General features: G+C 63.0%; 1 protein-coding gene across 4 annotated transcripts in view; it reads left to right on the plus strand.

Annotated features, from left to right (window-relative positions):
- Positions 1–20,710, plus strand: part of LRP1 (LDL receptor related protein 1) — a 95,459-nt gene that overhangs the window by 57,860 nt on the left and 16,889 nt on the right. For 3 of the 4 annotated variants that reach the window (XM_064498438.1, XM_064498435.1, XM_064498437.1), the window contains 34 exons: positions 862–1,029; positions 1,615–1,797; positions 2,166–2,366; positions 2,460–2,705; positions 3,606–3,803; positions 4,376–4,580; positions 4,746–4,910; positions 5,347–5,591; positions 5,978–6,109; positions 6,234–6,461; positions 6,686–6,860; positions 7,605–7,699; positions 7,925–8,074; positions 8,307–8,447; positions 8,739–8,867; positions 10,312–10,443; positions 10,975–11,109; positions 11,197–11,326; positions 11,689–11,815; positions 12,113–12,264; positions 12,466–12,590; positions 12,894–13,265; positions 14,431–14,620; positions 15,125–15,329; positions 15,569–15,761; positions 16,205–16,330; positions 16,452–16,580; positions 17,053–17,172; positions 17,866–17,979; positions 18,491–18,640; positions 18,963–19,097; positions 19,620–19,736; positions 19,952–20,080; positions 20,499–20,621. In XM_064498438.1, the coding sequence (XP_064354508.1) occupies positions 862–1,029; positions 1,615–1,797; positions 2,166–2,366; positions 2,460–2,705; positions 3,606–3,803; positions 4,376–4,580; positions 4,746–4,910; positions 5,347–5,591; positions 5,978–6,109; positions 6,234–6,461; positions 6,686–6,860; positions 7,605–7,699; positions 7,925–8,074; positions 8,307–8,447; positions 8,739–8,867; positions 10,312–10,443; positions 10,975–11,109; positions 11,197–11,326; positions 11,689–11,815; positions 12,113–12,264; positions 12,466–12,590; positions 12,894–13,265; positions 14,431–14,620; positions 15,125–15,329; positions 15,569–15,761; positions 16,205–16,330; positions 16,452–16,580; positions 17,053–17,172; positions 17,866–17,979; positions 18,491–18,640; positions 18,963–19,097; positions 19,620–19,736; positions 19,952–20,080; positions 20,499–20,621 (5,565 nt within the window). The remainder of the gene's footprint in view (positions 1–861; positions 1,030–1,614; positions 1,798–2,165; positions 2,367–2,459; positions 2,706–3,605; positions 3,804–4,375; positions 4,581–4,745; positions 4,911–5,346; positions 5,592–5,977; positions 6,110–6,233; positions 6,462–6,685; positions 6,861–7,604; positions 7,700–7,924; positions 8,075–8,306; positions 8,448–8,738; positions 8,868–10,311; positions 10,444–10,974; positions 11,110–11,196; positions 11,327–11,688; positions 11,816–12,112; positions 12,265–12,465; positions 12,591–12,893; positions 13,266–14,430; positions 14,621–15,124; positions 15,330–15,568; positions 15,762–16,204; positions 16,331–16,451; positions 16,581–17,052; positions 17,173–17,865; positions 17,980–18,490; positions 18,641–18,962; positions 19,098–19,619; positions 19,737–19,951; positions 20,081–20,498; positions 20,622–20,710) is intronic. The other variant, XM_064498436.1, reaches the window with a different exon arrangement.

Raw genomic sequence — 20,710 nt, forward strand, 5'->3', positions numbered from 1 at the left:
CGCACGCTGGCAGCTCCACTCCAACAAATCATGCTCCAGCAGTGAGAGAAAAATGTCGAGGAAAAGCAGCCGTGCCTCCCCACTCGCTCCAGCGCAGCAGGCTCCAAAGCTCGGCCCCTGTTAGCGGGAGCCCAGCGATGCCGGGGCCTGTAGCTGCGGGGCCTGGGCTGGCCTGGAGCTGTGGCGGTGCTGGCGGCCTCGCGCGTCCCGTGGGGCTGCAGGAGGCAGGCGCCGGGATCGCAGGCCCCGCGCCGAGGCCGGGGCGCCCGCCCGCCTGCTCTGGCTTTCCCAGCGTTGGCAGGGCAGGAGGCGGCCTGCCGCGGCGGGGGCACAGCGTGCTGCGGGAGCCCCAGCCCGGCGGCTCCAGAGCCCGGCGCAGCACCGCTGCCGCGATGCTCCCGTCCGTCCGTCCGCCCGCCCGCCCGCGAGCAGGAGGCGCGCGCTCAGCGCTCTCCTCCCGGCAGGCTGGCACCCGCAATTGGCTCTCCCGGCCCCGCTGCCCACGCGGGAGCACCCGGCCCCGCTCCCCCGGCGCTGGGCGCCCTCCCGGTCCCGGTACATGAGTGATCTATGCAGTTTCTGTGTTTCATTTCTCTGTGCACTGCTGGTGGCCCGGGCGAGCATGTCTGGCGGGAGGCGGGGGGCCGGGGGCCGAGCTCTCCGTTCGGCCGGGTCTCCCGCTCCGGGCCTGGCGGCGCGGTCCTGCTGGATCCCTGGCGTCTCCCCGCTCCCCCCAGGCTGCTCCTCTGGCAGAGGCGGGGGACGCTGCCTCCACGCTCCAGCGCTGCCCCGGGGCACCGTGCCGCAGCACGGCCAGCCCGGCACGCGCCGACTCTCCTCCCGGTCCCTTTCCCTCCTCAGACAACGACTGCGGGGACAACAGTGACGAGGCCGGCTGCAGCCACTCCTGCTCCAGCAACCAGTTCAAGTGCAACAGCGGGCGCTGCATTCCCGTGCACTGGACGTGTGATGGGGACAATGACTGCGGTGACTACAGCGACGAGACCCACGCCAACTGCACCAACCAGGGTGAGCTGCGGCGTGGGCTGGGCAGAGCCGGGCTGCTGCCATCCTTCCCAGCTGGCTGGGCTCGGAGCGTTCGGCATCGCGTGTCCGTCTGCAGGGACATGGGAACGCAGAGGGCAGTTCGTAGCCCAGCTCCTGCCCGTGGCACAGCCTGCGGGAAGGGCTCAGGGTGGAGTTGCTCCATGGCATGGAAAAGCTTGTGTGTGACCTGCTTTGGGAGGCCCCAACCAGGCCTGTCCCCTCCTGGGCACTGGCTCTGCGGCCGTGCAGGCAGGGAGCAAGCGGGTAAAGGGGCAGGTGGGGGGCAGCAGGGAGATGTCCCCTGGCACCAGACCCTGCAAAGCAAAGAGCCCCCCCAGGCAGAGCTGCCCCAGCCCCCTGCTCCCAGGAGGGATCCTGCAGCCTCGTCTGCCCCCTTGGATGCCCAAGCACCCCCCTCCTGCGTGTCCCGGGGTGTCCAGCCATTTCCCTGCTGAAGCCGGAGCCTGGAGCTCCTCCCACGCCCCAGCAAGGCCCAGCTAGCGCCCGGGCTCTGGGCGCGTGGGCGGTTAACGCAGTTAATGCAGCGTGTCCCCCCCACCCCGGCAGCCACGCGCCCGCCCGGAGGCTGCCACACGGACGAGTTCCAGTGCCGGCTGGACGGGCTCTGCATCCCCATGCGTTGGCGCTGCGACGGCGACACCGACTGCATGGACTCCAGCGATGAGAAGAACTGCGAGGGCGTCACCCATGTCTGCGACCCCAACGTCAAGTTCGGCTGCAAGGACTCAGGTGACAAGAGGAGTGGGGGGACCTGCGCATCCACACCGTCTGCTCTGTGGGGCCGGGCTGGGCCGGGAACCCACGTCGGGGCTTCACGAGGCCGAGGACAGAGAGAGGGATGCGTGCGGGGCCCTGCCCAACCCATGGGGCCTGGGGCGATGTGGGCCCAAGATCTGGGTTGCAGGAAACACCCCTGGAACATGAATTTAGGAGAAATGTTTCCCCTTTTAGATTTGAAAACTGAGTGTTTTTAATTTGGAGGCAAAATGAAGTCCCTTGAGCTAGCACCAGCTCTGGGGGCAGAGAGGACTTGTGGATGATGGAAATAACATCTCTTCAGTGTCTGATTTGCACCGTCTCTGCTTCCCCCCCACCAGCCCGCTGCATCAGCAAGGCCTGGGTCTGTGACGGGGACAGCGACTGCGAGGACAACTCGGACGAGGAGAACTGCGAGTCGCTGGTGTGCAAACCGCCCTCCCACACCTGCGCCAACAACACCTCCATCTGCCTGCCACCCGAGAAGCTCTGCGACGGCTCCGACGACTGCGGGGACGGCTCTGACGAGGGCGAGCTCTGCGGTGAGTGCCAAGCCGGGACGCCCTGCACCTTCCCTGACCAGGCAGAGGGTGGGATAGAAATCCCTGACGGCCGTACGGCTCCCCTCTCTGCAGACCAGTGCTCCCTGAACAACGGCGGCTGCAGCCACAACTGCACCGTGGCCCCCGGCGAGGGCATCGTGTGCTCCTGCCCGCTGGGCATGGAGCTGGGCTCAGATAACAAGACCTGCCAGATCCAGAGCTACTGCGCCAAGCACCTCAAGTGCAGCCAGAAGTGCGAGCAGGACAAGTACAACGTGAAGTGCTCCTGCTACGAGGGCTGGATGCTGGAGCCCGACGGCGAGAGCTGCCGCAGCCTGGGTGCGTGTGGTGGGGTGAGACCTGGGGGCCCTGTGGGGTGCAGGGATTTGTGGTGGAGCTGAGGACCATGCCGGCAGGGAGACCACGGCCCGGCCTGATCCAGGGTGTAGAATCTGCCAGCGGAGGGTGGACCCCTCGCTGTCCCGACCGCAGCAGGAGCTGCTCCCTGCAGGAGACAGGGCTCCGTGGCCACCTTCTCCCTCCCAGGGCCAGCCCAGAGCTCAGTCCTGGCCCGTGTCCCCTCGGGAATTTTAAGCAGGGAATTTGCATTCGCCCTTGCTGGCCTCGTTCCTTTAGGGCGGAGAAGAGGACCCTGGCTCTGGGGGCCAAAGGGGCTCGGGGGCTCCGCCAGCCTGTGGGAGCCTGCTTTGTGCGCAGCAGCCACGCTGTCCTGCCAAGGTCTGCTGCCGCTGCGGGGGTGAGGCCGAGCTGTCCCCCGCCAAGGGCACAGCCATGTCCCTGTCCTCAGGGCTGTCCTCATTGCGGTTGGCAGGCTTGGTGGCACAAGAAAGGCAGCTCTGTTCCCAGTGCCCAGGAGCAAGTGGCACAGCCAGGGGACGTTTTATCTGAAGCCAGAGGACGTGGCGAGGGCGCAGGCACCCAGCAGGGCATGAGCCTCAGCCCTGCGCAAGGCTAAGGTGGACCGTGGTGGTACCCCGGGCTGCTTCTCCCTGGGGTCTGGCTACATAGGCTGACCCTCCGAGTGGGGAGAGAAGAGAAGCAATGCTGGTGGGGGGGCTGGCAGGAGGGTCTGTGGTACAGGGATACAGATAGTCCCGCAGCTGGGGCCGGGGGCCAGGAGCCAGGGACACCTTTCACCTGCAGACGTGAAGATGGTTGGTCCCATGTGGTTCCTGCCTTGTCCGTGCCCCCGCTCTGACACTCCCCTGTTTTCCCCAGACCCCTTCAAGCCCTTCATCATCTTCTCCAACCGCCATGAGATCCGCCGCATTGACCTGCACAGGGGGGACTACAGTGTCCTGGTCCCCGGCCTGCGCAACACCATTGCCTTGGACTTCCACCTCAACCAGAGCTCACTCTACTGGACCGATGTGGTGGAGGACAAAATCTACCGGGGGAAGCTGCTTGAGAATGGGGGTGAGCAGCCCTAGGGGCACAGAGCAAGCTCGCAAAGGCCAGATGGGTGGAAGGAGAAGCAGAGGCATCTTTCTGGGACGGGCTCCTAGAAATGAGTCCTTAGCACCCTGGCAATGGTGCGGTGGCAGCTGGAGCCCACAGCCCCTGTAATGATCCCTTTCTGCTTTCCAAGGCTGCTCATTATGTAGGAGTTAATTAGCATTCCCAATGCTTTCCTAATGGTAATTACAGCCTAGCAGCTGGGAGCACAAAGCCCAGGCCCCCCTGCCCCAGCGGTGCCTTCCGATGCCAGCGGCACTGCGGGAGGGGGAGCACCTAGCACCTGGACCTGGACGTGGGCTGGGGTTTCCGAAGGCTCTGCCCCCATCCTGGTGCACGGAGAGGGGAAGAGCCGAGCCCTTTGGGCTTCAGGCCGTATTTAGGGAAGACGTTAGTCTCGCATGGTGTGTGTATTCCCTCGTCAACCCCAGTCAAGCCAGGTGGACCTGTTCAGGACTAGGGTGTCGTGGGTGCCCGTGGTGCGTCAGGGAGGAGGCTCCCAGCCCTAACTCTCCTGGCACTGCTCCTCCCAGCTCTGACCAGCTTTGAGGTGGTGATACAGTACGGGCTGGCCACCCCCGAGGGCCTGGCCGTGGACTGGATCGCTGGCAACATCTACTGGGTGGAGAGCAACCTGGACCAGATTGAGGTGGCCAAGCTGGATGGCACCATGAGAACCACGCTGCTGGCCGGGGACATCGAGCATCCCCGCGCCATTGCCCTGGACCCCCGCTACGGGTAAGGCAGGAGGGGGGTCTGTCACCAGGGCACGATGTTCAGCGCGAGAGGCGACCAAGCCGCAGGCTCCGGCCTGGTGGCGCTCCCTGCTCTGCTGTTCTGGGAGGAGGAGCTCGGTTTTCCCGTGCGCCCCTTGCTGAGCGCCCTGCTCGGTGTCTCTCGCAGGATCCTCTTCTGGACAGACTGGGACGCTAGCCTGCCCCGCATCGAGGCCGCCTCCATGAGCGGCGCCGGCCGGCGCACCATCCACAAGGAGACGGGCTCCGGGGGCTGGCCGAATGGCCTCACCGTCGACTACCTGGAGAAGCGCATCCTCTGGATCGATGCCAGGTAACCGCGGGAGGCCGTCTTCCACCCTGCCGCCTCCTCCCCTGCCCCGGTCCCCCAGGCTGCTCCGAGCACCTCCCAGCCGCTGGGGACCCCTGGCCCTCGCCCGTCCCTCCCAGCTCTGGTATCTTCCTGGTTGCTTCTGCGTTGCTCGGCCCTTTGACTTCCAGGCTTGGCGCAAAGCCCTTGCTTGGCGGGGTCTGATGGTGCCTGTAGCGTGTTCCAGCCTTTGGTCTGGGTTTTCTCCTCTGCAGGAGCTCTGACTCCCTGGTGTGAACCATCGGCCATCCTCGTCTGCAGCATTATGCAGAGCAGAGGCAGTGGTGGCCTGGACCCTGTGGGTTGTTGCTGTTGCGTGAAATACTCGGCCCTCGCCTGTGCCTAGTTGTCAGCCTGCTCTCACCCCTTATCTCCCTCTCCCGTCTCTGTTGGGGCGCAGGTCAGATGCTATCTACTCAGCTCTGTATGACGGAACAGGGCACATCGAGGTGCTGCGGGGCCACGAGTACCTGTCGCATCCCTTCGCTGTCACCCTCTACGGGGGCGAGGTCTACTGGACCGACTGGCGCACCAACACGCTGGCCAAGGCCAACAAATGGACCGGGCATAATGTCACGGTGGTGCAGAGGACGAACACGCAGCCCTTCGACCTGCAGGTGTACCACCCCTCCCGACAGCCGCTGGGTGAGGCCTGGAGGAGGCTGTGATGTGGGGGGGGAGAAGTGTGGTGGGGACATGGCGTTCGCATTTGGCGTGTGCTCACGTCCACTCAGCATGTTGTGGGTGAGTTGTTTCCACTTACATGCTTCATGAGGGAAAAAGCTCCTACAGGCTGTGGGAGCTTCACCTCCCGGCTGAGCCAGGAGACCCCCTCCATGGCCCTGGCCACCGGTGCAGAGAAGACACCCTGCCTGGATGAGGCTGAAGGGTGAGGGCGGCCTGGCTCCCTCTCGGGTCTAGGGGAGGCGATGGGGCGAGCCGTCCCCCGGGCAGGGGCAGCGCTCTCCGGAGCTCACAGGCCGGCAGCCCCACAAACGGAGGCGTTGCTGATTCTTCTTCTCCCTTCGCAGCTCCGAATCCCTGCGAAGCCAATGGGGGCAAAGGGCCGTGCTCCCACCTCTGCCTCATCAACTACAACCGCACCCTGTCCTGCGCCTGCCCGCACCTCATGAAGCTGGACAAGGACAACACAACCTGCTATGGTAGGGGTGTGCCCAGGGCTCTGCCCTGGGGAGGAAGGAGGAAGAGAAGGCGTCCTGCCGCGGGCCCCCCCGGGCTCTCCAGGGTGAGCTACCGCTGCTGCCCCATCTTGTCCCTTCTCCCCAGAGTTTAAGAAGTTCCTGCTGTACGCGCGGCAGATGGAGATACGTGGCGTGGACATTGACAACCCCTACTACAACTACATCATCTCCTTCACGGTGCCTGACATCGACAACGTCACTGTGGTTGACTACGATGCCCTGGAGCAGCGCATTTACTGGTCTGACGTGCGCACCCAGACCATCAAGAGAGCCTTCATCAACGGCACTGGCGTGGAGACTGTGGTCTCTGCAGGTGAGTGAGGAGGAGCGCTCCTCCGGACCCTCTGCTCTCCCCTCCAGCCCCCGTGGCCTGGCAGAGGCGGCGTTAACCGGCGTGGCTGCTCCCGCCGCGGAGCAAGCTGCCGGGCTTCCAGGCCTCCAGAGGCTTCTGGTCCACTTAATCAGCCCTTTGTCTCCAGTTTGAGCATCGTCCCCGAGCCTGTCCCCACAGCTAACGAGTCTGCCTTTGCCTTTCAGACCTGCCCAACGCTCACGGCCTCTCGGTGGACTGGGTTTCCAGAAACCTCTTCTGGACCAGCTATGACGCCAACAAGAAGCAGATCAACGTTGCGCGGCTGGATGGCTCCTTTAAGAACGCGGTGATTCAGGGGCTGGACAAGCCTCACTGCTTGGTGGTTCACCCTCTCAAAGGGTAGGTGTCCCAGCCGCGGGCGGCTCGGGAGCCCTGCAACTCTGCGCTCGCGTCTCCAGCCCCAGCGTGCCGGGGGCGGCAGGGGCGTGGGGGGACAGCAGGCGCAGATGCAGAGGGCCAGGAGCATCAAAGGAAGCAAAGGTGTGTGTGCAGGCACACGTGCGTGTGTGCGTGGCAGAGTCGGTGCACGTGCACGGGGCCGGGGAGAACAGGTTGCACTTTGTATGTGTCAGTGCGCGTAGGAGTGCTGTGAGAAAAGGAGATGGGCCTCAGCTTAGGAGGTGTGCGTCTGCCAGTGTGCCTGAACGAGCAGGCTGCGCTTCCGTACGTGCACGTGTGTGTGTGTAGGAGAGCGTATGCAAAGCTGAACAGGCTGCAGATAAACGTTCAGCCGTGAGCGTGTGCCCATGTGCAAGAGGAAGAGGACAGGCTGGAGCTCTGTCCACAGGGGCCTTGCTGGGCAGAGGTGCGTGTGTGCTTGCAAACACCACGCTCACTTCCGTGGGACTGTAGGGCTATTGCTTGAGGCAAGGGAGCAGCCAGCCTGTCCTGGTTGTGCAGCATGAGGGAGAGAAGGGCCAGTGAAGGGTTCAGGGAGCCTGGAGAGGTGAGGGTGCTGGCTGGGATGGTGGGATGCTGGCAGAGCTGGGAGGAGCAAAGCAGGCAGGAGCGGTGGGTCTCACTGAGGGACGTGTGGGTCGTTCTGTTAGACCCACCACGCTCACTGTGCTCTCCTGGGTGTAGGAAGCTCTACTGGACGGATGGGGACAACATCAGCGTGGCCAACATGGACGGCAGCAACCGCACCCTCCTATTCACCAACCAGAAAGGGCCTGTTGGTACGGACATCCCCGCACACCCCCCCCGGAGCGCTCCCAGCTCCCTGGCTGGCCTAACCTGCCTCCAGCCTGCCCTGGCAGCTCTGCTCCCTGTGGGACTGGTGGCTGAGCCGCCCCAGACTGCAGGGAAACCTGCCTGGTCCCCCCCTCTCCCCACCCGCTCTGCCAGTCTCTTCCTGCCTCCCGGTTGCTAGCGCGAGCTGCTGACAGTCCCTTGCTTTCTAGGGCTGGCCATCGACTACCCAGAGAGCAAGCTGTACTGGATCAGCTCTGGCAACGGCACCATTAACAGGTGTAACCTGGACGGCAGTAGCTTGGAGGTGATCGAGACGGCGAAGAGCCAGCTGAGCAAGGCGACTGCGCTGGCCATCATGGGTGAGACCTGGCAGGATGCCGGGGGCGCTTGCAACGCTGTGCTCCTTTCCCAGGCTCAGACCACTCACTGCCACCTCTAGTAGCTGTGGGAGGGAATGAGACCTCTCTTCCCATGTCGTCGCGTGTGAATCTGCGTGGAGCCGCAGCTCTGCCCTGCGGATGGGAAGAGACGTGCAGCTGGGGGAGGAAGAGGGTGGGAAAGCTGCCACAGGCTGCTGCCTCCTCTGCACAGGTGACAAGTTGTGGTGGGCTGACCAGGCCTCGGAAAGGATGGGCACCTGCAACAAGAAGGATGGCACGGAGGTGACTGTGCTGCGCAACAGCACCACGTTGGTGATGCACATGAAGGTGTATGACGAGAGCATCCAGCAAGGTAAGCTCACCTTCCCGCTGGCAGAGGTTTCCACGGGCTGAGGAGAGGCTCTCCTGCTCTGCTGAGAGCTCCGTGGCTGCCCAGGCCCTTCTCCCCACCAGCTCACGCCTGCCCATCATCCCTGCACCCAGTTCCTCAAGAGCTCTCAGAGCACCCATGTCCCTTGCTGCTGCACTGTGCAGCAGGCAGCAGTGGCCCTGGCCACCTCTGCCTTCCCCCAGCTGCCTGCAGCCCTCAGGGAGGTGGGCCCAGCCCCCAGTCGCCCCTGACTTTCTCTTCTCTCCACGGTAGCTGGAACCAACCCCTGCAGCGTGAACAACGGCGACTGCTCGCAGCTCTGCCTCCCCACTTCAGAAAGTTCCCGGTCCTGCATGTGCACCGCTGGCTACAGTCTGAAGAGCGGACAGCAGTCCTGTGAGGGTGAGTCCGTGCCCGCTCCCTGTGCCTCTCGGCCGCCCTCCCCTCCCGTGGGGTCCCCGGGAGCAGAGAGGCCCCCGCAGCGTAGCGCGGCGTGGCACCGTCCAGCTGAGCCGATTGCAGGACGGGGAGCAAAGCCTGCACGGCGGCGTGACGCTCGCTGTGCTTCCTGAGCGCGGCTGTCCGCGGCTCCTCGGTGGGGCTGCCTCCTCCCCAGCAGCCCTGCCCCAAGCAGGGCTGCAGGTGACTGGGCACCATGGGAGGGCTGGAGCCCAGGAGGGGCCGAGATCAGCCCTAGGGCAACTTGTGCGCCTACGAGGTGCTGAGCAGGGGCGGGCAGGGTGGATCCAGGAGGAGCTGGGCGCTTTACAGGAACTAGCTGCTCTGGGTCTAGGGGATGGAGGGCAAGACACCGTGGTAGGCGCTGAGGTGGGAGCTCTCGGAGAGATGACTCCTTCGTTGCTGGCAGTGGGGATGGGTCACTGAGTCCCCAAAATCACAGGGCACAGGGCTGGGCAGCCCGGCACAGGGTTGGCTGGCCCATCCTGCTCCACGGCTGGGGTAGCTCCCCTGCAGTCATCCTGCTCTGCAGATGTTTCCCTGCCCCTGGGGGAGAGCAAAGCCCCAGCCCTGCAGCTGTGAGCAACCTCTCCTGGGTGGCTTTAGCAGCTCAAGCTCCCTATTAGCATTTGCCCTGCAGCTCCCAAATCTCTGCCTGACTTGCCGCTGTAACCCTTGGGAGGGAAGAGCCCCCCCACCATTCACCACCAGGGCCTCTCTCAATGGCTGTTTATGTGCAAAATGTTCCGGGTATTTTTGGATGAGGCTGGCAAAGTTGCAGCACCATCTGGGTCAGGGCAGGGACTGAATAACAAGCACTGCCCTGACCCAAATGCGATGCTGAGCTTTTGTCGGCACTTGGAGGGTTGAGGGAGCCCTGGAACGAGGCCTCGCTGCAGAAGCAGCTGCGCTCGTGCCTCCCCTGTGTCCCCACATGGATCCAGACCCCCCGAAAAGGCCTCTTTGAGCCTGCAGCCTCCAGGTAGATCCATGCGCTAGGCCCCTGCAACAGCTCCGGACACAGCTCCTGGGAGCTGCCCAGTCTCTCCTGTCCCCGGGTCCGGGACCCAGCCACAGAGCGGGCCACGAGGTGGGCGTCGGGGCTGCTGCGCAGCGATGTTTCCGGCAGCGTCTGAGCTTGCCGGCAGCTCCAGGCAGTGCTGTCTGATCCCTCGCTCTGCCACCACCCCTCCGCTATCCTGGGGCTTGAGCCCAGCACGGCGCGTGGTGCTGTGGCAGTGGCACGGTTGGTCCTTGCACTGTTCTGCCCAGGCTGATGCTCCTCCAGCTGCTGAGCAGGTTTCCAGGGACTGTGACTGTCACTGAGGCTCATGGTGGGGCGAACCTCTTCCTGCGGGGTTTCACTGTCCCAGCGTCTGTGTTGCAGGTGTCGGCTCCTTCCTTCTGTACTCGGTCCATGAGGGGATCCGCGGCATTCCCCTGGATCCCAACGACAAATCAGATGCTCTGGTGCCAGTGTCTGGGACCTCCCTGGCCGTGGGGATCGACTTCCACGCAGGTGACTGCAGGGGCTGGGAGCCGGGACGCCTGGCTTTGCCGCTGCGCCTCTGGGAAGAGCTGCTCTGCCCCTCGTGGGTGCCAGGGGCTGGAGGTGGAGACATCGGGGAGGGAGGGAGTACGGGAGGTGGGGGCTGCTCCGACCCCCCAGCCCTCACGTTGCCAGCACTTCGGTCCTGAGAGAGCGGCTGCTCTCTGCCAAGCCTGGTCCTTGGAGATCCCAGGACGCTGGGCCACTTCCTCAGGACCCTGCTCCTCTCCTCTCTCTGTTGGGAACCCTTCCCCTGCACCTCGTCCCGAGGGTCTCCTCTGCTCCCTGCACTCCTGGCAGGAGGCCCCGCACCCGCAGCACCCAGCCCCTCCTCAAGTAGTGGCCTCCTGTAGAGCATCTCCTGTCTGCGTCCTGGGGTGAGGGAGGGTCTTGGATCCCCCCGCTGGGGCCGCAGGGTGGAGCTCGGCCCAGGTCTGCGTCATCCTTGGGGAGATCCAGAGCTGGCGATTGACCTGAGTGCTCCGGCCTGCCCCCTCCTAGAGAACGATACCATATACTGGGTGGATATGGGTCTGAGCACCATCAGCCGGGCCAAGCGGGACCAGACGTGGCGGGAGGATGTGGTCACCAACGGCATTGGCCGGGTGGAAGGCATCGCTGTGGACTGGATTGCAGGTGAGAACTGGGCTCCTGAGCACGGAGATATCCTTGGGGAGTCGGGGACAGGGCTCGCACGGCTGCTCATTGTCCCCCTCTCCCCAGGGAACATCTACTGGACAGACCAGGGCTTCGATGTCATTGAGGTGGCCAGGCTGAATGGGTCCTTCCGCTACGTGGTGATCTCCCAGGGGCTGGACAAGCCACGGGCCATTACGGTCCATCCAGAGAAGGGGTGAGGAGCTGCATGGAGCTGCCCCGGAGGGTGCTGTCAGCCGAAGGGCCGGGGGTGCACCGGGGACCGCCGCCGCTCCGGCAGGAGCGCGTGGTTGCGCCCAGCAGAGGAGCAGGGCTCCCAGGTCTCTCCTGTTCTCTGGCACTGCCTTGTGCCACGCTAAGGGACGGGCCCAGGGTGCCCAAAGCAGCAGCTGGATTTACCCCCCGCTTTCAGCGACGTGCTGAGCTGCCTCCCTAGGGGTGCTGAGAAATCACAGCTCTCCTTGACTTCATGGGGGACCTCGTGTTTGTCCTCCCCTCCGAGGCCAGGGACGCTGCTCCTGATGAGGTCTGTGCATGTCCCTGCTCCTGCCCTCATAGGTACCTGTTCTGGACGGAGTGGGGACAGTACCCCCGCATCGAGCGGTCTCGCCTGGACGGCACCGAGCGGATGGTGCTGGTCAACGTCAGCATCAGTTGGCCCAACGGGATATCAGTCGACTACGAGGTACGTCGGCACTGGCGAGGACAGTGCCCTCCTCGTCAGCCCTCCCCCAGGCCCGGCAGGGAATGTGCAGGCCTAAACGGTCCCTGCAGGGATGCAGGTGTCAGTGGGGCCAGGCCTTTGGAGGAGACAGCCACCCTCCCCAGGGCTCTGCAGTCTCCCCTCTGGCACAGGGAAGCTTTTGTCCGGGGTTGTCATCTTCTGAGCCTTAGGCATGATAGGTGGTGCGGAGGGGCGTCTCAGGCCCAGCCGCTGCTGTGCACTGCTCTCCTGACTGGGCTGGTTTCTCGTCCGCTTCAGGATGGGAAGCTGTACTGGTGTGATGCTCGGACCGACAAGATTGAACGAATTGACCTGGAGACTGGAGAAAACCGAGAAGTCGTCCTGTCCAGCAACAACATGGACATGTTCTCTGTGTCTGTCTTTGAGGATTACATTTACTGGAGTGACCGGTACAGTCCCCTGACCTGGTGGTGCTGCGGGTGCCCAGGGCTGGCAGGGGGGAGTGAGAGGCAGGCGGACGGGGGGACCAGGCAGGTCCTCGGGGTGCTGCAGTGCGAACGCAGCAGGGCGGAGGGCGGTTGCGGTGCGCTGGAGCTGCCCAGCTGGCTTGAGCCCTGCGTCCACCGCTCAGCGACGCCTTCCTTTCCCAGGACCCATGCAAACGGCTCTATTAAAAGAGGCAGCAAGGACAATGCCACGGAGTCGGTGTCTCTGAGGACAGGGATCGGCGTGCAGCTCAAGGACATCAAAGTGTTCAACCGCGCCAGGCAGAAGGGTAGGGCTGGGCTGGGAGCCGAGTTTGGGCAGCCTTGCGTGGCTGAGCCGAGCGGCGGCCGCTGTCCCCAGCCGGGCATGGGAGAGGGTTGGTCGCCCACCAGAGACAGATGCGAGGGGAGGGGGAAGGAGACAAATGAGCTGCTGTGTCCTCATGAAAGAACTGTGTCATGGTGTGTGTTGAGCCTGTTTCTTCACCTGCTTCCTCTGGGAACTGGGGGAGAGGTGAAAAGTTGTCCAGCAGGAACATCCTCCCTCACAGAGCCTGTGCAGTCCTTCAAATAAAGCCTCTCTTCTGCTGCAGGCACCAACATCTGTGCCCAGAGCAACGGGGGCTGCCAGCAGCTGTGTCTCTTCCGGGGCAACGGGCAGAGGACGTGCGCCTGCGCCCACGGCATGCTCTCCGAGGATGGCGTGAGCTGCCGGGACTATGATGGCTACCTGCTGTATTCGGAGCGCACCATCCTCAAGAGCATCCACCTGTCAGATGAGAACAACCTCAACGCGCCCATCAAGCCCTTTGAGGATGCGGAGCACATGAAGAACGTCATCGCCCTGGCCTTCGACTATCGCTACGGCTCCAAGGGCAGCAACCGCATTTTCTACAGCGACATCCACTTTGGCAACATCCAGCAAATCAACGACGACGGCACTGGGCGCAAGACCATTGTGGAGAGTGAGTGCCGCAGGCTGCCCTCCTCACGCCTTCCCTCGGTCTCTGCTTTTCTGCTGCTCCCCCAGTCACCCCTTCCCAAGCTCCCTCCTTCCTTGCCTGGGGGTCTATTCTCCTTTCCTTCATTAATGTTTTGGGGAGAGGCATTTTGAGCAACGGCTGTTAAGGGTTCAGCTGTGAATTTTCTCCTGGGGTGTCTAGAAGAGACAACAGCCCGTGACAGAGGACTTGATGGTAGTAAGGAGCAGTCCGCCGAGCTTGTTCTGGCATGGGAGTGTTTCCGGAGGCTCAGGCATGCACATGTATGTGCATTGCTCTAGAAACGAGGCACCGCAGCAAACTTTGAAATTGCTCTGTGTTTGCCTTCAACTTCCAAGACAGAACCGTCAAGCCTGAATAAACCTTGCCATGGCCTGGCCCCATGTTGGCCTCAAAGCCCTTGGTTTGCACTTGATTAGTTTTATTGGCTCCTATGGCTGTTGGAAAGACCATGTCTGTTGCTCCGTGTCACTAGGGAAAGCCTCCAGCAAGGGTTGTAAATGTGCTCACTAATGAGTGTATTTACATTTGGCACTTGAGGTAGCTTTTATTACTGAGATCAGGAGAGTAGGTCCCGTCTCTTGTAGCCAGTTCATTAAACCTCTTGTTGATCATTAAGGGAGAAGGAAGGATGGGTGTGCAGTCCAAGTTCCTGGACTGGCACTCCAGAAGGAAGAGGTTTTTTTCCCTGTTCTGTCACAGATCTTTGTCTTGCTCTGGGCTCATCACTTTGTGCCTCGGGGCCTCAGCTCTCCCACCCCTAGGATGGGGAGACTTTTACCTTCTTGCTCTTGCTGCCTGGGGGCCGCTGGAGGAGATGGAGGGCTGAGGGTTCCGCAGTGCCTGTTCTCTCTTCAGATGCTGAGTCCAGGCGCAGCGGCTGGTTGTGCAGAGCGAGCTCCTCCCGCTGCTCTTGAGATACACGAGTGCCACAGCTTGTTTCGTGTCCTGCTTCTGAGGGATTTTTTGGGGTGCAATTAAAAGTGATAATGTCAGGCTGCCAAAGAGACCACCTCACACGTCGCCGTTTGCACGGCTGTGCAGGATGAGCCGGGATGCCCGGCAGGAGCAAGGGGGTGGACGCAGCCCTAGGGCCGGGATCTCACCCATGTCCTCCCCCCTCCCACAGACGTGGGCTCGGTGGAGGGCCTGGCCTACCACCGTGGCTGGGACACGCTCTACTGGACGAGCTACACCACCTCCACCATCACCCGCCACACGGTGGACCAGAGCCGCCTGGGGGCTTTCGAGAGGGAGACCGTGATCACCATGTCGGGAGACGATCACCCCCGGGCCTTCGTGTTGGACGAGTGCCAGAAGTGAGTGGCCGTCACCTCTGAGCCTGGGGCTGGCCGGTCTGCTGCGTCCACGTGGTCCGGGGCCAGCATCCGCATGGTCACCACTCCTCCGGGGGGAAAGGCGGGTTCCCACTTCCCGAGCCTGCCGAGTTCCCCGAACAGAGGCTGTGTCAGACCGATGCCCCAGGGAGGAAGAGCCCCGTGTCCCCCTGTCCCTACACGGCCCTCCCTGGGCTGCAGCCGCGCCCGGAAGCAAAGAGAGAAACCGCATCCCACCCCCTTCTCTGGCCAGCGGGTACCGCGGGGTGCCAGCCATGGGGTGCCAGCCTTCCCAGCTGCTTTGTTCATCCCCGCCTGCCCCCTTTACGCAGGGGACAGGGGCCCTATCCATCCCAAAGTCCCTGGAAACTCCGCAGCGGCAAAGGGCTGGGCCATCGCCATCTGCCAGTGACTGGAATGTGCGGATCCAACATGCAGGGGGAGAGGTGGGATTTTCAAAGGCATCTTATGCCTCTTCCCTTCCAGCCTGATGTTCTGGACCAACTGGAACGAGCAGCACCCCAGCATCATGCGTGCCACTCTGTCTGGTGCCAATGTCCTCATCATCATTGACCAGGACATACGGACACCCAATGGGCTAGCCATTGACCACAAGGCCGAGAAGATTTACTTCTCGGATGCCACGCTGGACAAAATCGAGCGCTGCGAATACGATGGCTCCCACCGCCACGTGAGTCGAGGTCCCCACACCGGTGACGGGGAGGAGAGGGAAGAGTGCCGAGAGGCAAGACCCGGACTGGGCAAAGCAGAATGGTTGAGGTTGGAAGGAGCAGAGCTGTTCCTATGGCAAAGGGAAGGCGGGTCTTCCTTTGGGGCCGACGCACTGGGATAGGAGCTGTTTGGGATGATGGTGGGGACTGTGTTCTGTAGCAAGATACCTGGTGCTCATGGTTTGCCGATGTCTGGCAGGTGATCCTGAAATCAGAGCCTGTGCACCCCTTTGGCCTGGCTGTCTATGGTGATTATATCTTCTGGACGGACTGGGTACGCAGGGCTGTACAACGAGCTAACAAATACGTGGGCACCGACATGAAGCTTCTGCGTGTTGACATCCCCCAGCAGCCCATGGGTATCATTGCTGTGGCCAACGACACCGACAGCTGTAAGGACACCACCCCGTATGCTCAGCCCCACATGCCCCTGCACTGCCTGGCCTCCTCAGGCTGTGGGGGCTTCTCGAACCCCCTGCCAGACAGCTCTGGCTCTTCTAGCCCATCTGAAGGCTGAGGAAAGTGGAGTTTATCCCGCCATCTCTCCCATCCTGTGACTGCCCGTTAGGGGCTCTCGCACCCCAAAGCCATGTGTCCCCCAAGGTCTGTCTGTGTCCATCCTTTGTGCAGGCCGGAGAGGGAGAGAATTTGCCCCATTTGTGCTGTTCCCAGGGCATCCTCCTTATGAGGTCTGAGGAGGCTGAATGCCCCCAAACGCATGCACCCCCTCATAGCCCCCTTTTGAAGAGCTCGGGGAAGAGCCCAGACCTTCCCGTTCCCCCGCAGGTGCATGAGGGAAAGGGGCTGCTCAGATGCTGTTCTCCGTCTCTCCTAGGCGAGCTGTCTCCCTGCAGAGTGAACAACGGCGGCTGTCAGGATCTCTGCCTGCTCACCCCCAAAGGACACGTCAACTGCTCCTGCCGCGGCGAGCGCGTCCTGCAGGACGACTTCACCTGCAAAGGTGGAGGGGAGGTGGAAGCGGGGAGCTGGTGGGGATGGAGAGGGGAGGAGGAAGGGGCCGGGAGGGGGGAAGGTAGCCTGCCTCATCCTGGTGGAGCTGACGTTCCTCACCCGCTCCCCAGCCCTGAACTCCACCTGCAACGTGCACGACGAGTTCGAATGTGGGAATGGTGACTGCATTGACTTCAGCCGGACTTGCGACGGTGTGGTCCACTGCAAGGACAAGTCAGATGAGAAGCAGTCCTACTGCAGTAAGGTTCCTCCTCTTGCTGCTTTGCTCGCACACACGCTCATGCACACAGGCACCCTACTTCAACTGCCAGCTCTGCTGGCCAAAGGGAGCCAGGTCTCCTGGGTTGTCTCCTCCACTCTTCTTAGCCCGTCTTGCACCCCCAGAGCTGGGCCCATCAGGGCCAGGGTTTCAGGGCTCCAGGACTTTTCCAGTTGTGGGGGGCAGGCTAGAGAGTGAGGTGCCATGAACTATCCTGAGGAGGCTGCAGCACCCTTCTCTTAACACCAGCCCTTCCTTGCTCCTCGGCTGGGAGGGGTCTCTGCTGAGCAGAGGCCAAGGTTAACCTTCTGATGTTGCCAGTGCAGCCCGAGGGAATCTGTTTCCTGATCTTGCTCCGCGTGGTTTCTCTGCTGCTGAACAGTCCCTGAGGAACTGGAGAGCCTGGAGGCCCTTGCCCTGCCCTTGCCTTCCCATTCTGCTCTCTCCCACAGGCAGCCGCAAGTGCAAGAAGGGTTATCTGCACTGCATGAACGGCCGCTGCGTTGCCAGTCGCTACTGGTGCAATGGCGTGGATGACTGCGGGGACAACTCGGACGAAGTGCCGTGTAACAGTAAGCAGGCTGGCTGGCGCCGTGCCAGCCCTTGCCAGCGCTCAGTCAGCTGTCTGGGACAGGGACAGAGGCTTCAGGAATGAGTTACCTTCAGCTTGACAGGATCAAAGCGGAGCCAGGGCTTAGCAGAGCCAAGGTTAAAACCCTGGCTGTGCTGCATGTTCTGTGCACCAGCTTTGTAAAACTCGCTCCTTGATAGCTGGGAAGAGGAGCTCCCGAGAAGGGCAGTGCAGCAACCGGAGCTACTTAAAAATAGTGGTTTAATATCCAGGAAGAGCACAAGATGGTGGCAAGGTGCCACGTCGCTGCTGCCGTACTCCTGAGAAACGGGCACCCACGCATCTCCAAGGGCAGCATCCTGCTGAGGTGCCTGTTCAGAGCCGCTGGTCTGCAGGAGCCTGTCTGCTTGGGTTAGACCTGCCTGAGAAGCTTAGGAGCGTCTCTGCGCCAGGCCAGGCCCCCTAGCAAAAGGCCAGCCCAGCAGACGAGTTCAGGCACGGCAGGCAAAATCCATGAGCCAGAGAGGAACCAACCGGGAGGAGGGGACAGGGCTGGGAGTGCAGGTCCCAGGCTGGGCAGAAGGTAGCGTGCGCACACGTGTGCGTGCGTGGCTGCAGCACAGGCAGAGGGCCGTGGGCAGCGGCAGCGGCGGGTCGTGCCGGCCTCACTGCTGCGGGTTTCCCTGCGTCGCAGAAACAAGCTGCGCGGTGACGGAGTTCCGCTGCCGGGACGGGAGCTGCATTGGGAACTCGAGCCGCTGCAACCAGTTCATCGACTGCGAGGACGCTTCCGACGAAATGAACTGCAGTGAGTGCCCCGGTTGTCGTCCTGTCCCCTGCTACCTCCCCAGCTGTGACATGCCCCGTAGCTTCGTCAGAGATGCTCCTGCCTTCTGTGGGGAATCCTGGGTCCTGCAGATTGCTTCAGGCTGTGGGACTTGTGTTGAAGGGGAAGGAAAGGAGGGAGAAGGGTCTTGGTTCAGATGCCATTAGCAGAGGCCAGTGCAGGTTTACCTGTGTGCTGGAGGAGGTACCGGCCCTCCCTGTCGCTTCCAGCCCACGCTCATGGTGCTCAGCACCTCACCGTCTGACAGCTCATCAGGAGCATTTAGCAAGGTGCCAGGAAATGTGTGTTGCCCCAGCAGCTCGGGGCTGCAGGAGATGCGTGGGGTGAGATCAGCCTGGTGCTGGGGCGGAGCGGGCAGAGCTGCTGGCGAGAGGGTGAGGGCTTGTGCTGCCCGGCGGGAGCCGGAGCAGAAGGGCTGTGCCACGGGCCGGCAGCGCCCGTCACCCGGGGCTTTTGGTCTGGTTCCTTGCAGCCGCCACTGACTGCAGCAGCTATTTCAAGCTGGGGGTGAAGGGCACAACCTTCCAGAAGTGCGAACACACCTCCCTGTGCTACGCTCCGAGCTGGGTGTGTGACGGGGCCAACGACTGTGGAGACTACTCGGATGAGCGCAACTGCCCAGGTGAGAGCAGGGAGAAGGGCCTGGGCGGCCGGGCTCAGCGCTGCCTCAGGGCCTGGGCGTCACACAGCTGCTCTGGCCAGCTGCTGCCCTTTGCGGTCCCATCCGTTCAGGCAGTGGACACTCTGCATGCGAGGGTCACCTTGCTTTCCTGCACTGCGGGGTGCTGCTGGGCGCTGCTGCGCTGCATCAGCACGAAGCGGGGTTGGGGAGGAATCTCTCGGGGTTCCTGCCCCGGGCCTGGATTTGGAGCCGTTCTGGGCATGGAGATAGGCAGGACTCCATCAGCATCACCCAACTTACTGATATTTTCCCCACAAACCAGGCGGGAGAAAACCCAAATGTCCAGCCAATTACTTTGCCTGTCCAAGCGGGAGGTGCATACCGATGACTTGGACCTGTGACAAAGAGGACGACTGCGAGAACGGAGAAGATGAGACTCACTGCAGTGAGCGGCAGGGTGGGGAGACCAGGGACCTTGGGGTCACAGCAGGGGTGGCGAAAGCAAGGCATGCTGCGGGGGGAAGGCAGCATCCTCTTCTCTCTCTGAAATCCCTTTGTTGAGGATCAGGGTCCAGATTCTTCCCCACTCCGTGGTCTGATTCCGCGAGCTGGGGCTTTTGCTTGTGACTGACACGTCCTTGCATGTTCGTTTGCTCGGTACGTGCACATACGTTCATGGTTGTTTTGAGGGTGTCCCACTAGGGCTCCGGGTTCTGTAACTTAGCTCACTTGATTTTTGTTTTCGGTTTAACCTTCCTTGAGCAAACCTCCAACTGTGGCTTCCCTCCAGAGCAGGGAGTCCTCCATCAGTCCTGCTCCCGACGTGCCCATCAGCACTGCATAGGGGCCCTGCCAGGGCTGGGCGAGCCGCACCTGCAGCAGGACTCTGGGCTGCGCCCGCGGGCCCAGCCTGGCCGTGCCGCGCCACCGCGTCCTTCCTCTGCGCTGCCCAGCCCTAACCTCCTCCTCTCCCCCCCAGACAAATTCTGCTACCCCGTGCAGTTTGAGTGCAACAACCACCGCTGCATCTCCAAGCTCTGGGTGTGCGATGGGGCAGACGACTGTGGGGACGGCTCTGACGAAGACAGCCGCTGCCGTGAGTCGCACTAGCCCCCGCGCTGACCTCTCCGTTCGTGCCCATGCTGCTGCCCCCTCGCCAAGATCCAGCCTCTGCCCCTGCCCACCCCGCCCTTGCTTTTCTGTGCCTGGACCTTGCTGCTCCCCTGGACGTGCGCTGTGGGGACACGCAACCTCAGTGTGCAGGTTCTCCAGCATCCCGGCGACCGGCCTTCCTGCCTGTCCCTCCCACAGGACTGACGACCTGCAGCGCCGGATCTTTCCAGTGCCCGGGCACCTACGTGTGCGTGCCGGAGCGCTGGCTCTGCGACGGAGACAAGGACTGTGCGGACGGCGCCGACGAGACCCTGGCTGCCGGCTGCTGTGAGTCACCCGGGCTGCGCGCGGCAGGCGCGGGGAGCTGCGCGGCGGGGCCGGCACCTGCCTGGTGGCGGAAGAGGGGCCGTATCCTGCCCGCTTCCCCGACGGATTTGCAGGGGTGCATGTGCAGCGCTGTGGTCGCAGCACACCTGGGTGCGGGGCCTTTGGGTGCCTTTCCCACGCCGCGAGGAGGGAAGGAGCGTCGCCCCGTGGCGCAGCAGCCAAAGGCACCTGGTTGCCTGGTTCCTGCTCGGATGGGGAAGCTGCGCGGGGGAGGCTCCGCTCCTGAGCGGGAGCCCCTGTCCCGTCTGAGGTCCTCTGGGCCCAGCGCCCCGAGACGGCTTGGGGGAGCCAGCGGGAGAGCCCCAGCCTGCCCCCCCGGCCGCCGGAGAGGGGGGCTGACGGCGGCGCCTCGTTGCAGTGTACAACAACACGTGTGACGAGCGGGAGTTCATGTGCGGGAACCGGCAGTGCGTTCCCAAGCACTTCGTCTGCGACCATGATGACGACTGCGGCGACGGCTCGGATGAGTCTCCGGAGTGTGGTGCGTGTCCGAGGGGCGGGGGGACGCGCCTCCCGCGGCGCCGGCCCTGCCGGCCCCCCGGCGTCTCCTGGGCTTGGAGATGGGACTCG

The sequence above is a fragment of the Dromaius novaehollandiae genome, chromosome 28 (assembly GCF_036370855.1).
Source record: "Dromaius novaehollandiae isolate bDroNov1 chromosome 28, bDroNov1.hap1, whole genome shotgun sequence".
NCBI lineage: Eukaryota > Metazoa > Chordata > Aves > Casuariiformes > Dromaiidae > Dromaius > Dromaius novaehollandiae.